The 13,025-nt window shown below is 40.8% G+C and overlaps 1 protein-coding gene across 1 annotated transcript; it reads left to right on the forward strand.

The window, feature by feature from the left end:
- The first annotated feature begins 1,067 nt into the window (after positions 1-1,067).
- On the forward strand, positions 1,068-12,816 carry LOC311126327 (ferritin, lower subunit-like). The gene is made up of 5 exons (XM_084200333.1): positions 1,068-1,152; positions 6,555-6,658; positions 6,883-7,029; positions 11,452-11,577; positions 11,868-12,816. The coding sequence occupies exons 2-5, from the start codon at positions 6,557-6,559 to the stop codon at positions 12,015-12,017; spliced, it is 525 nt and encodes a 174-aa protein (XP_084056459.1). The 5' UTR covers positions 1,068-1,152; positions 6,555-6,556; the 3' UTR covers positions 12,018-12,816.
- The last annotated feature ends 209 nt before the right edge of the window (positions 12,817-13,025 follow it).

Genomic DNA, 13,025 nt, shown 5'->3' on the forward strand with positions numbered 1-13,025 from the left:
CATGTTTCCATTTTTTCATTATGGGGTATTGTGTGTAGATGGGTGAATTTTTTTATTTATTTAATCCATTTTGAATTCAGGCTGTAACACAACAAAATGTTGAATAAGTCAAGGGGTATGAATACATTCTGAAGGCACTGTAGTGTCCAGGCACCTCACTTTAAGTTGTTTGAACACAGTAAAAGTCCAGCAACACTTCTTATGACCTAGCTTTTTGTTCAAACCCATCTGTTTTGTATTCTAGGGACTCAAGTGAGTAGACTGGACACAGGTTTTATATACACACAATGGATTGTTTTTCCTGTACAGTGCTATATTTGTACCATATAGTGTCCAGGCACCCATTTTTAAGCTGTTTGACCACGCCAGCAACACTCCATATTATTCAGAGCCCCATGAAATGACACAATATATAGATTCTACAGACCTTACCGAGTACACTCCAGCCCACTTTTACATTGGCACAAATAATAGTTTTTTCTCTATAAGCCAATATGTAATGGCAATACAGCAGTGGAGGCTGCTGAGGGTAGGACGGCTCATAATAATGGCTGGAACGGAGTGTTCTTTCCAGACAGAACACTCTGTTCCAGCCTATATTATGAGCAGTCCTCCCGCCAGCAGCCTCCACTGATATACAGTGATTTGCATTGGGGGCATTTATTTGACCTCGGAACATGTTTTAAAACCAAACATTTATGCAAATGTCACCTAAATATGAAAAAATATGAATAATTGTTCATGTTTAGACAATTATTTTTCATACATCATTAATAAATACAGGTTAATTACTTTTATTAGGAAAATGTATGACATAATGTGACCCAGAAGTACATCTTAAGTGTTGTTGACAAGTAACTGATAGCCCAGTAAGGCTGTTGGCATGAAGTAGGAATAAATAGTGGAGTATGGTAGTTATTATTATTATTATAGTTATTTTTTCTTTTTTTTAGTGTAGTGTTAGATGGTATGGTATTTAAAATAAAATAAATTAAGCAAAGTATAAGGGAGTTATACTCCAGTCTAGTAGTTGGCGGTAATGCAACATTTATTGGATGCCAACCGCCGTAAAACCTAATCGAAGAGGAAAGCGCTGTTTCTCAGGTCAACTAACTAGCTGCTCTGGTAGTGATTAGAAACAAAAGGGAGAAAGTAAGTACAACATTCTGGTACTTCAGTATTTGATACGTCAATGCAATTAGCTGGAGGTTTACAAGCTAACGTTAGCTGTGAGACATTATTTAAGTTGTTTACTGTGGATAGCTAATATTGATTTGGGTAACACCAACAAGCTAGCTAGGTAGCTAACGACTATCTCTAACGTTCCTTATCAGAGAAGTACACCCGTGTTGGTGACCTAGCCAGTTAGAAAGCTAGTTTGTCTTGATCTGCATTCCTCGTTTTTGTCTGTTAGCGAGCTACCGTTACTGTACTGTAGGTCACTACACTCACTGTCGCGCATTACTTAGACTGCTTGGCAAGTCCCAACCTGCCAAACTTTGCAATGTATGGGCATGCCTTTATTTGTTAAGTCCAGGATTCGAGATATGTTAGACCAGGGGTACTTAAGTACTATTTTAGAAGGCCCGGTCACTCTTATCCTAGCTAAGTGGTAGCCCAAAGGCCGGCAGATATCGAGACGTTTAATCTAACCGTCCAAAGGGAATAGATGCAGCCGGCTATACACTCACATCCCCCGTGTACCGGTTTTCGTTCTCCATAGAGACTGCAAATGCGTCGACTTCCTCCTTAACTCGATTTAATGGCAAGAATGCGGGAAATATGCGTATTTTCTTTGCGAAACACGATTTTCCACCACCATGCTAAATCCTGATTTTGCGCCCCACATTCAGCCTGGGGTAAACAGGTTCCTGCAACCTGATTGGCTGAACGCAATAGCAACATCCGGGACTAGCATTCCTAGGCATAACCCATTATCCATGGTGGTGGAATGGTAGGCTTATTTCCCGCTTTTTTTCTGCCTTCTCGCCATTAACGAGGAAATCGTCGGATTTGCAGCCTGAATGGAGAATGCTTTTTCAATACGAACCGGTCCACGTTGATACATGTATAGCTAGCTGCATGCATTCTCTGTGGACGGTAAGATGAAACGACTCAATGTGGCCATCTGCCGGCCTTTGGGTTAGCTAGATGGCAAAGGTCCAGATGGATATTTTAATTTATCAGTGTAGTAAGAAACCCCCACCTCGCAACAATGCGACCCCAAACTGTTCACTATTAACACATCTTGTTGGCTGATTTTATTTTTATGCCGTTTCAAAACTAATTTCCTGCAGTTTCACATTTTGCCATGGGGCTGAGAGAACATTTAGCAACTTTAAAGCACATTTCCTGCCATGTCTTGTGTATTGATATACTTGAGTAACCCCCCCCCCCCCCCCCCCCCCAAAAAAAACAAAAAAACAACATCAATAGGCCCCTGGGTATTTGACTTGGCAATGAGAACCACACGATTTAGATAGCTGCTTAGCCTAACTTACCTACCTAGCTAATATTGGTTAGTGGATCAGCTGGACATTTCTGACCGGTTATAATCAGTTCTGTCTGTCAGTGAATGACATAACAAAATAAAAACTGCCCTGCACTACCACATTTGTTCCTTTTTTTTGTCTGGACCCGCGGTCCGTTCTGGGTCAGAATACGGACCGCGATCCACCTATCAGAGTATGTGAGCGAAGCTGGAGCGGAGTGTGCCCAATTTCACTGTAGCATGGAGCGAGATTCCCAAAGGCTGGAACGTCGGTCTTCTCACCCTTTCCAATTTCGCTCCAGTAGCGCTCACTTCATGGCTCAGGGCATGCTCGGCCCAGCATGCATTTGTAGTCTACTTGTGTGCTGCTATAGCCCCTTGCTTTAGCTACTGTCATGGAGTTCGCTAAATGTTTTCATAAAGAAACTGATAAAACACACAGGTGCAACATCAAGGTGACTTACAAAGATGAGGACCAAGAGAGGTAGTGCAGTGATCTAGTGTCCACAACTAAAAAATCATTGTGGAATGTGAAAAGACATGTATCCCAAAAGCATGATGGTGTACTTACTACATGCACATGCTAAAATAAAGGAATGAGGTGGGTAGATAACTAAGTGTGTCATTGTAGCAAATTATTTATAGACAAATCAGAGCTCTTAACGTTTCATTCATTTTTGTTCTATCTATACAATAGGCCATCATTGATTTTGGCCCAATTGGCCTGGCATATTCCCACGTTCAAGGAGCTTTCTGTTTTGATTGGGTTATTTAGCCTAAAAACCTTTTTAGGCCTACCTAAAAATAAAAAAACAACTCTACATCTCTGCCCAGCCTGGCAATAGTGGCCAAAGGGGTGTTTAGCATTCCCAGTGGCTCTGCAAGTGTGGCGAGGATATTCTCCGCTGCTCTCAAGGCACCATTGCATGAGCCTGAAGCCACAGACTGGCCAAACTCGTGTTTCTAAAAATGAATTCATAAGTCATTTTTAGTTTAATTTCTATTTAATTCTTAGTAAGTCACAGCCTATATGCACAATTTATAGACTATAATGATTTAATACAACAAAATGTTTAAATACTGAGCCCTTTATGTCCCTACCAGCCTAGTGTGTCGCACTCACAAATGTATTTCTTTGTAGGCTATGGCCTTGAAATAATTGAAATAATATAGCCTAAATAATTCCTTCTTTTTTTCTCTGCCTCCCTGTGTGGCTCCTGACCTACTTAGTGTTTATATGCTATTTAATATGACATGTAGCCTATTTGAAATGATGAGCACTTCTTACATTCAACTTTTCATGTTTATTAAAATACTTTTCATTCAAATCATATGGTTTGGTTTCAATACTTAAAAACCAAATGGTAGGTCCAGGTAGTCACAATAATAGTTGGGTGTTGGTTCAATTGTGATTTTATTGAATGGAGCGAATTTTGAGCTTCATTTTTTTAAACCTGTGAGCGCGGAGCGGTTGGAAAGGACGTGGAGCACCCTTGCGCACTGCTCCATGAGCGATGAGCGGCATTTCTAACCTCTCAACTCTGCTCACAAACTCTGCCACCTATTGAGTATGGCTTGCGTTAGACAGCTGTGTCTGCCACCTTAGCTGAATAAAACCTTTTAATTTGATCTCCCCTTACCCCACGACACATGATATGCAGGGTTTCCATTAGCCGGTAATAGCAGTCTTTTGGCCACATTTTTTTGGGGAAAAGCCGATTTAAATAAATCGCCAGCCAATTGTCCGAAAAAAAGAAGAAGAAAAAAACAGTTGATGGAAATACATTTAGCTGGTCTATTGGTCAATTTGCATCATTTAGTGGAATTCAATTGGTGGATGTGTATTTTCATTAATCGTTATGTTTATCACACGAGCACAGCATATAGAGCGGACAGTCTGTCAGACAGCGCAAGAGCTGCTGCTACAACTTCTCAAACAGCTCATTAGTTGCTGCTGGAGTGAAACGTGCTGTTATAAGCCCAATCATTAGGTAACAATTCTAAATGCAATCACGTGTTAACCTCTACGGGATCGGTGTCATGTATATGGGACAGTTGAGCTAACGTGCGCTAATGTGATTAGCATGACTGTTGTAAGTAACAGCTAACCTTCCAGGACATAGACATGTCTTATATGGGCAGAAAGCTTACATTCTTGTTAATCTAACTGCACTGTCCAATTTACAGTAGCTATTACAGTGAAAAAATACCATGCTATTGTTTGAGGAGAGTGCACAACAACAAAAACTTATCACGGCAACTGGTTTGATACATTCACCTCTGAAGGTAAATAATGTACTTACATTCAGTAATCTTGCTCAGATTTGTCATCCTAAGGGTCCCAGAGATTATTATTATTATATGCCATTTAGCAAACGCTTTTATCCAAAGCGACTTACAGTCATGCGTGCATACATTTTTGTGTATGGGTGGTCCCGGGGATCGAACCCACTACCTTGGCGTTACAAGCGTCGTGCTCTACCAGCTGAGCTACAGAGACCACCATGTATGACATTCCTGGGAGTGTGTAAACGTACATTTTCTATTACCATATCACTTTTCTATGTTCTCTATAGTTGTGTACATACATGTATAATTTGACCAATTCGGCACATTTTGGCAGACTTGATACAAAATAGTCCAGTATTGCAATGCTTCACTGAATCAATCTGAAACTTTGCACACACTGCTGCCATCTAGTGGCCAAAATCTAAATTCCGCCTAAACTGCAATATTATATTGTGGCCTTTCTCTTGCATTTCAAAGATGACGGAACAAAAAATAAAAATAGAAAACACTTTTTTATTTTACCAGATCTAATGTGTTATATTCTCCTACATTAGTTTCACATTTCCACAAACTTCAAAGTGTTTCCTTTCAAATGGTATCAAGAATATGGATATCCTTGCTTCAGGTCCTGAGCTACAGGCAGTTAGATTTGGGTATGTCATTTTAGGCAAATTGGAAAAAAAAGGGTCAGATCCATAAGAGGTTAAAAACAGTTTTGATGGCAACAATTAAAAAGGGCTAGGCCTACTATTTATTTCTCAACTGGTAATTGAAGTGTGCTTCCCATTCAAGTACATGTAATAGTCATATTAGCAACCCACGCTAGTTGTTGCATCTTTAGATCTCCCCTCTTTCAAAATTTCTAACGGATATTTTCATCTCTGTCACATGAAACCGCTCGCAGTGCGGTGCGCTTTTGACAATGTGTTGGTGCGCTTTTGCCCGGTGTTTTCCCGCCAATTGTATTATGGAACAAACATTTGCACGTAGCCTACAGCCTGTGCTCATTGCTGCGCTTATAACGTGAAGAAATAAATTGATCAACATTTTAAGCTAATCGTTCTGATCTATTGCATCAGCCTTATTGCTTTTATCGTCCCACAACTGTCCCAGAGTCTGTTTGGAATAGGCCATTTCTTTCTCGCACAAAACGACAAGCTGACCAATAGAATGTCAACTTTTCTACTATAGGGGATATTAGATTGACATAGGCTAGTGATTTTGCTGTTCGTTACTCGTCTTGTTGGCTGAGGAAAAGTAAATGTGGCAGTTATTCTATCGTCAAAGTGCGCATCGGAATTCAGTAAGAAGGACACACACCGTTGCATCCTTGAGTTGCATGTTCTGTTAAGATGAATAACCATAATGTGATTTCTGTCATTCTGAGCACCGTGGGTGCGACCCTAATTGGGTTATGGGTCCAGTAAATTCCTCAAATGCCCATTAAATTAAAATGCTGCCGGAAACCCTGATATGATATATAAATACTAGGGCTGCCTAGTGTAATTGCAACATTTACAATGAGTAGGCTATACATACAGCTGCACGGACTCCGCTTCATGTAGACATGAGTTATATTAGCTATGATTTCATAACTCCAAAGACTACGCTTATTATTTAAAATCGATGCCTTTGTTTCATTTCAGAAAAGAAAGTTGCTAGTTACTAGTAATGGTGTGGGTGAACATATGGTTTATTAAATTAGTCAATATATATTTCATACCAGTGACCTATTTATCTTTTAGTTAATTTCATGTCTATTTTGCCATTTCAGAGATGCAGTCGCAGGTAAATCACAACTTCCACCCAGAGAGTGAGGTGAACATCAACAAGCTGGTGAACATCAAGCTGACTGCATCCTACACATACCTCTCCCTGGTATGATCTATATAATATGTATATACAAAATATTAAGAACACCTGCTCTTTCCATGACAGACTAACCAGGTGAATCCAGGTGAAAGCGATGATCCCTTATTGATGTCACTGGCTATTTTCTCCTCTGTGCTCCTGCATGTTATAAAAACATGTGATCTGTTGATGTTACTGACCTGTTTTTATCCAATGTGTATTTCATGTTTTATTTCTCTGTTCTCTCCTAGGGGATGTATTTCGACAGGGACGACGTGGCTTTGCCCAACTTCTCTAGTTTTTTCCTGGAGTGCTCTGTGAAGGAGAGGGTGCAAGCAGAGAAATTGCTGGAATACCAGAATATGAGAGGTGGTCGCGTTCTCCTTCAGACCATCGCTGTAAGTCAGTATTTCTCCCCGGTTAACTACAAAACATGCTCACTCCTATTTTGCTTTTAAGGCCTTTGTACCTGAGACTGGCAGCTGAATTTACTGTCCTGGAATTGCCCTCTCCCTCACTATCATAATTTACCCATGTATAGGGCCCTAAAAAATCAGTTAAATGTTTGGCCTGATTCAGTTTTTTCCCAAATTCCGCTTTTCTCCATTTTTGTTTTCCCAGGACCATTTTTTAAATTTTTGTTTTCAAGTTTGATCTCAAAATCAAAAAATGTTTTATAGAACATCCAGTTTTGTTGTTTTTCTAAGTCTACAACAATGCTTAAATCACATCAAGAGACCACTTTTGAGATCTGAGAAAAATGTAAGAAATGTAGTTACCCAGGTAGGCATTGGCCTTGCTCTGGCACCCCAATGGTGGAACAAGCTCCCTCACGACGCTAGGACAGCGGAGTCACTCACCACCTTCCGGAGACACTTGAAACCCCACCTCTTTAAGGAATACCTGGGATAGGATAAAGTAATCCTTCTACCCCACCCCCCAAAAAAAAAAAAATCACAAAAAATAAACATTTTGTAAAGTGGTTATCCCACTGGCTATAAGGTGAATGCACCAATTTGTAAGTCGCTCTGGATAAGAGCGTCTGCTAAATGACGTAAATGCAATGCCCACCAGCCAGAGACCATTGTTTGGTTACCAGTGTTTCTGTAGTGCTCATGTGATTGCAGGGTTTGCAGAACAAATGGCCACGGGATTAATGAAAATAATCATGATATCCTTCTGCCAGGTAGGCATTGGCAACTTTGTAGTTAACATTTAATTGATAAGGTTTTTGGGAAAGCCTTTCCATCCACCAGCAGAAAATTAGCGTTATCGCTAATGGCTATGAAAAGCGTAGACTAGGCATATGCTCGCACCGCACACAACACACAGAATCACATGCTTTCTGTTCATGTCTTATTAACCAAATGAGTCCCACCGTGACGCTGGCACGATTTTGACTTCTAACCCCTTTTAAACATCTTCTGCATCCATTGGTACCAACCATTAGTTCGTGTAAATAACGGGGGCTGAGCTAGAGCGGTGTTTGTAAAACAAGGGTGGATCCCGAAGGGGCCCAGGGCCAGGTATTTTTACAAAAACGTCTACAGAGTCCGAATGGTTTATTCTTTTAGTAGTTTGTAGCTATCTATGAAAAACTGAGACTGTCACAAACACGCACATGTAACATGTTTTGCTCTGACGTTCACAAGCTACACAAGAAACGTTAGAAGATCATAGGAAATCCAAGGACATAGTGTCTATAATACTGTAATAAGCTCACTTAGTTGCTGTCACAAACTCCACACAGTTGTCACTGACTAGTTGGATATTCATTTTCCAGTGAGCAAACAATTTCAATACATACAGCACTCAAATAAATTCATTTTTTTCGTGTTTTTGCTTTGGCGGACCTTGTTTTTTTAAATTGACATTTGTCAATTAAAACTCATGAATGCAAATGTTTGTCATTGTTTTGTGTTCTACTTGTAGCCCAGGTTGTCCTGAAAATAAATGTTAAAACACTTCATTGTGAGGCTCCCGAGTGGCGCAGTGGTCTAAGGCACTGCATCTCGGTGCTTGAGGCGTCACTACAGACCCCCTGGTTCGATTCCAGGCTGTATCACAACCGGCCGTGATTGGGAGTCCCATAGGGCGGCGCACAATTGGCCAGCGTCGTCCGGGTTTGGCCGGTGTAGGCCGTCATTGTAAATAATACTTTTTTCTTAACTGACTTGCCTAGTTAAATAAAGGTAAAATAAAAAATATATAAGGGCTGGACATGCAAATAAATGAAAGTCAGATAAATCAAAAGCCAATTTTGCTGGGGTCTCGGGACTGATAGGGTTAACTTGGGCAAATTTAATGATTTATTATATATACATTTAGTTGATTTCCTACTAAGTTCAATACATTTTTGAATATTGTCGAGATCCCTCAATGCAAATTTCACGCTCTAATGTTCCAAGCCCTCTTCTTATCAGGGGAGCCATTTCCAGTGCGTTGTCAGGCATTGCCAACAGGGAGATCTCGTTAAATATGGATAGAATTCGTTAAAATTACTAAATGGCATTCACAGAATTTAAACGCTACAGCAATGCTCTTGTGAAAATTTAGAAATTTGAAAACTAGTGTTTCAGCATATATTATAACCACTACAAAGATGATGCTAGATAGCTAGCTTCTTCAAAAGACTTGACTGGTTAGCTAGCTAGCAGCAGAGCCTTCTGGCTAATATCATAGACTTTGTCTAACATTGTTTTACAAAGAAATAGGTCTATGTACTTGTCATGTTAGTTGAAGCTAACATTAGTTTACAAAATGATTGTTTGCTAAGGTGTATATTCGGTTGGCTTTGCTATCTAGCAAGCTGAGATCTTATTGCTCAAGTTGGTAATCCCGTTGTTTTGAAAACCGCTTGCTAGCCCTCGTCCAGTACATAACATGCAAATATCTAATGTTATCCTAGCTAGCTTAGTGTTACTTCTCTGTAGGGCTTTCCCTGACCCAAAAATATATTGGTTGTACGAAAGTAGTCTGTTCTTTCGACCAATCGATTGGTCTACATTTTAAAACGTGTATTTTTCCATATACAGTGCATTCGGAAAGTATTCAGACCCCTTCCCTTTTTCCACATTTTGTTACGTTAAAGCCTTATTCTAAAATGGATTCAATCAAAATGTCCTCAATCTACACACAATACCCCATAATGACAAAGCCAAAACCGTTTTTTAGAAATGTGTGCAAATGTATAAAAATAAATAAATACCTTATTAACATAATTATTCAGACCCTTTGCTATGAGACTCGAAATTTAGTTCAGGTGCATCCTGTTTCCAATTATCATCCTTGAGATGTTTCTACAACTTGAAGTCCACCTGTGGTAAATTAAATTGATTGGACATGATTTGGAAAGGCACACACCTGTCTATATCAGGTCCCACAGTTGACAGTACATGTCAGAACAAAAACCAAACCATGAGGTCGAAGGAATTGTCCGTAGAGCTCCGAGACAGGATTTTGTCGAGGCACAGATCTGGGGAAGGGTTTCAAAACATTTCTGCAGCATTGAAGGTCCCCAAGAACACAGTGGCCTCCATCATTCTTAAATGGAAGAAGTTTGAACCACCAAGACTCTTCCTATAGCTGTCCGCCCGGCCAAACTGAGCAATCGGGGGAGAAGGGCCTTGGTCAGGGAGGTGACCAAGAACCCGATGGTCACTGACAGAGCTCCAGGGTTCCTCTGTGGCGATGGGAGAATCTTTCAAAAGGACAACCATTTTTGCAGCATTTTACCAATCAGGCCTTTATGGTAGATTGGCCAGACGGAAGCCACTCCTCAGTAAAAGGCACATGACAGCCCACTTGGAGTTTGCCAAAAGGCAGCTAAAGGACTCTCAGACCATGAGAAACAAGATTCTTTGGTCTGATGAAACCAAGATTGAACTCTTTGGCCTGAATGCAAAGCGTCACATCTGGAGGAAACCTGGCACCATCCCTACGGTGAAGCATGGTGGTGGCAGAATCATGTTGTGGGGATGTTTTTCAGCAGCAGGGACTGGGAGACTAGTCAGGATCTAGGGAAAGATTAACCGAGCAAAGTACAGAGAGATCCTTGATGAAAACCTGCTCAAGAGCGCTCAGGACCTCAGACTGGGGCAAAGGTTCACCTTCTAACAGGACAATGACCCTAAGCACACAGCCAAGACAACACAGGAGTGGCTTCGGGACAAGTCTCTGAATGTCCTTGAGTGGCCCAGCCAGAGCCCAGACTTGAACCTGATCGAACATCTCTGGAGAGACCTGAAAATAGCTGTGCAGCGACTGGATTTCTGCATGTATGTCAATACCACAGGAGTCCTCTTACATTTTGGGAACTTTAGTCCTGTTGATCAGTGCATCCCAAATGGAGGCAGCAAACAAGGTACCAGGCCAGCTGGGATTTACAACCTGATAGCAATATTTTTGGGACTATCAAGAAATGTATTGAGCTGCATCCATCTATTCTGCCAACAATGCCTTAATGTATGTAATGGAATGTTGAGTTAAATATAACCTATTTTTAAAACCTCTTATAAAGTGGAATGGAATGTGGAAGGTGCTAGAATGCATTGACTGTATTCCGTTTTAATGTTTGGATTCCGTTATTCCGTCAGCGTGTTCCTCAACGCGGATTTGTCAGGGCCCTACATGCAGTTGTGATACCCAAGTCACTGTGCCTGTTTGACTACATTGCAGGAGAACTGTGAAGAATCACTAATATACAAATAACTTTGCTTGATGCATCCCAAATAACTACTCTGTGATCTAGATTAGCGGTTCTGGGCCTTGCCTTGCTCAAACTGATTCCTTGAAATGCGCTGTCTGTCTCTCTGTTTCAGAAACCCAGCAGGGAGGACTGGCGAAGTGGCCTGGAGGCCATCACCTTCTCCCTGGAGTTTCAGAAAACCCTCAACACGTCCCTCCTCGAGGTGCACCGTGGTGCCAATACTCACACTGACCCCCATGTAAGTCCATGATAATTATCCCATTGTGATTAACTGCTGTGCATATTTTAATGGATGTTTACAGTGTTATTAGATCAGATGTATATGATAGCTATGTATAACTGAAGCTCATAACAGCTATGTTGGTCTGTTAGTGATTTGAACAGATCAAATATGGAGAAGGAGGAACAGATCGAATGTTGAAGGAATACCTGCAGGATGCATCTACCAGTATGATATCAATGCTGTGCTGTGTCTGTTGCAACCGGGCATTACAATACAATCTTACTTCTAATTTACTTCCTCATTAGCTGTCTGACTTCCTAGAGCAGCACTTCCTGTCCGACAGCCACGACACCATCAAGAAGCTGGGCGACCATCTGGGCAGCCTGACCCGCCTCACTTCCTCTGAGACCCATGGCTCCATGGGAGAATACCTGTTTGACAAACACACCCTGTAAGACCCACAGCAAGAAGAGAGCACAGCTTTCAAACAGGGACTGGAGTCTGGAGAGTTGTGCTGGGCAGAACGTCCTAACTGTGCATGCATTTCCGTTACAAGTAGCACTAAAGTGTGATTTAGCAACAGAACCATATACCTATTTTACAGTACATACAGAGAACAATGCAAGATAATGGAACAGTTGAATACCTCAATAACACCCATTTACCACTTCTGATGTGAACAGTGGTTACCACTGACAAAAGGTGTAATGGGTTCGCACTCAAATCTTTTTCACATAAAGCTTACTATTTGATGTTCTAAATTATTTTCACTGCATCAGGGATAGCGTACACAGACGTTTCGGCTTTACATCCTTCAGTGTGTAGGTACAGTTTTCTTTTAATTCAAAACAGCATTTTTAAAGAACAAACGATGAGCAGCAGGTGCTTCTAATCAGGGTTGCCACTCATCTGCCAATCAGGGATGTGTCTTTTCTGGCCTACTTGTATACAAATGAGTCACAAAGAAATACAGAATTATAGGGTATGGGAGCGGGCATGAAGGGCAACTCACAAATCAACCGCCCCAGGTGTCTGTTCACCTAAACAACCCTGGTGCTATAAGTCAACTTGGTTTCTGCCGTAGTTGATCAAGCATTCCAGCAATATATATGCTTCATTGTGTTGTGCATTCCTACATATTTATGAATCAATGCTGTGTTACACCTAGTTTCATTTTTAAAAAGCAGCATATCATTAAATATGTTCTGAAGGATTTAATCTAGTTGAATTTGAATAAAAGTAACACTACTGGTATAGATGGCGTTGTCTTATTTTGGGGGGGTCCTGGTATTCCTGGGTCACTGTCGAGCGAAGGTTTGTTTTACTTGCGACTGCCATACAGCCTGTGGTAGATTGTTATAAAAAAATGTTTAAGTATAACCGCAAAGAAAATATACACTACCAGTCAAAAGTTTGGACACACTTACTCATTCAAGGGTTTTTCTTTATTTTAATTTTTTTTG

Source organism: Coregonus lavaretus (genome assembly GCF_964263955.1).
Source record: "Coregonus lavaretus genome assembly, contig: HAP1_SCAFFOLD_316, whole genome shotgun sequence".
NCBI classification, from domain to species: Eukaryota; Metazoa; Chordata; class Actinopteri; order Salmoniformes; family Salmonidae; genus Coregonus; species Coregonus lavaretus.

What these genes read in the sequence shown, in the direction of transcription:
- LOC311126327 (XM_084200333.1), top strand. Translation starts at nt 6,557, where the DNA reads ATGCAGTCGCAGGTAAATCACAACTTCCACCCAGAGAGTGAGGTGAAC. An exon ending in TTCTCCTTCAGACCATCGCT is followed by an intron (nt 7,030 to 11,451) that starts GTAAGTCAGTAT and finishes TCTCTGTTTCAG; the next exon opens with AAACCCAGCAGGGAGGACTG. An exon ending in ATACTCACACTGACCCCCAT is followed by an intron (nt 11,578 to 11,867) that starts GTAAGTCCATGA and finishes CTTCCTCATTAG; the next exon opens with CTGTCTGACTTCCTAGAGCA.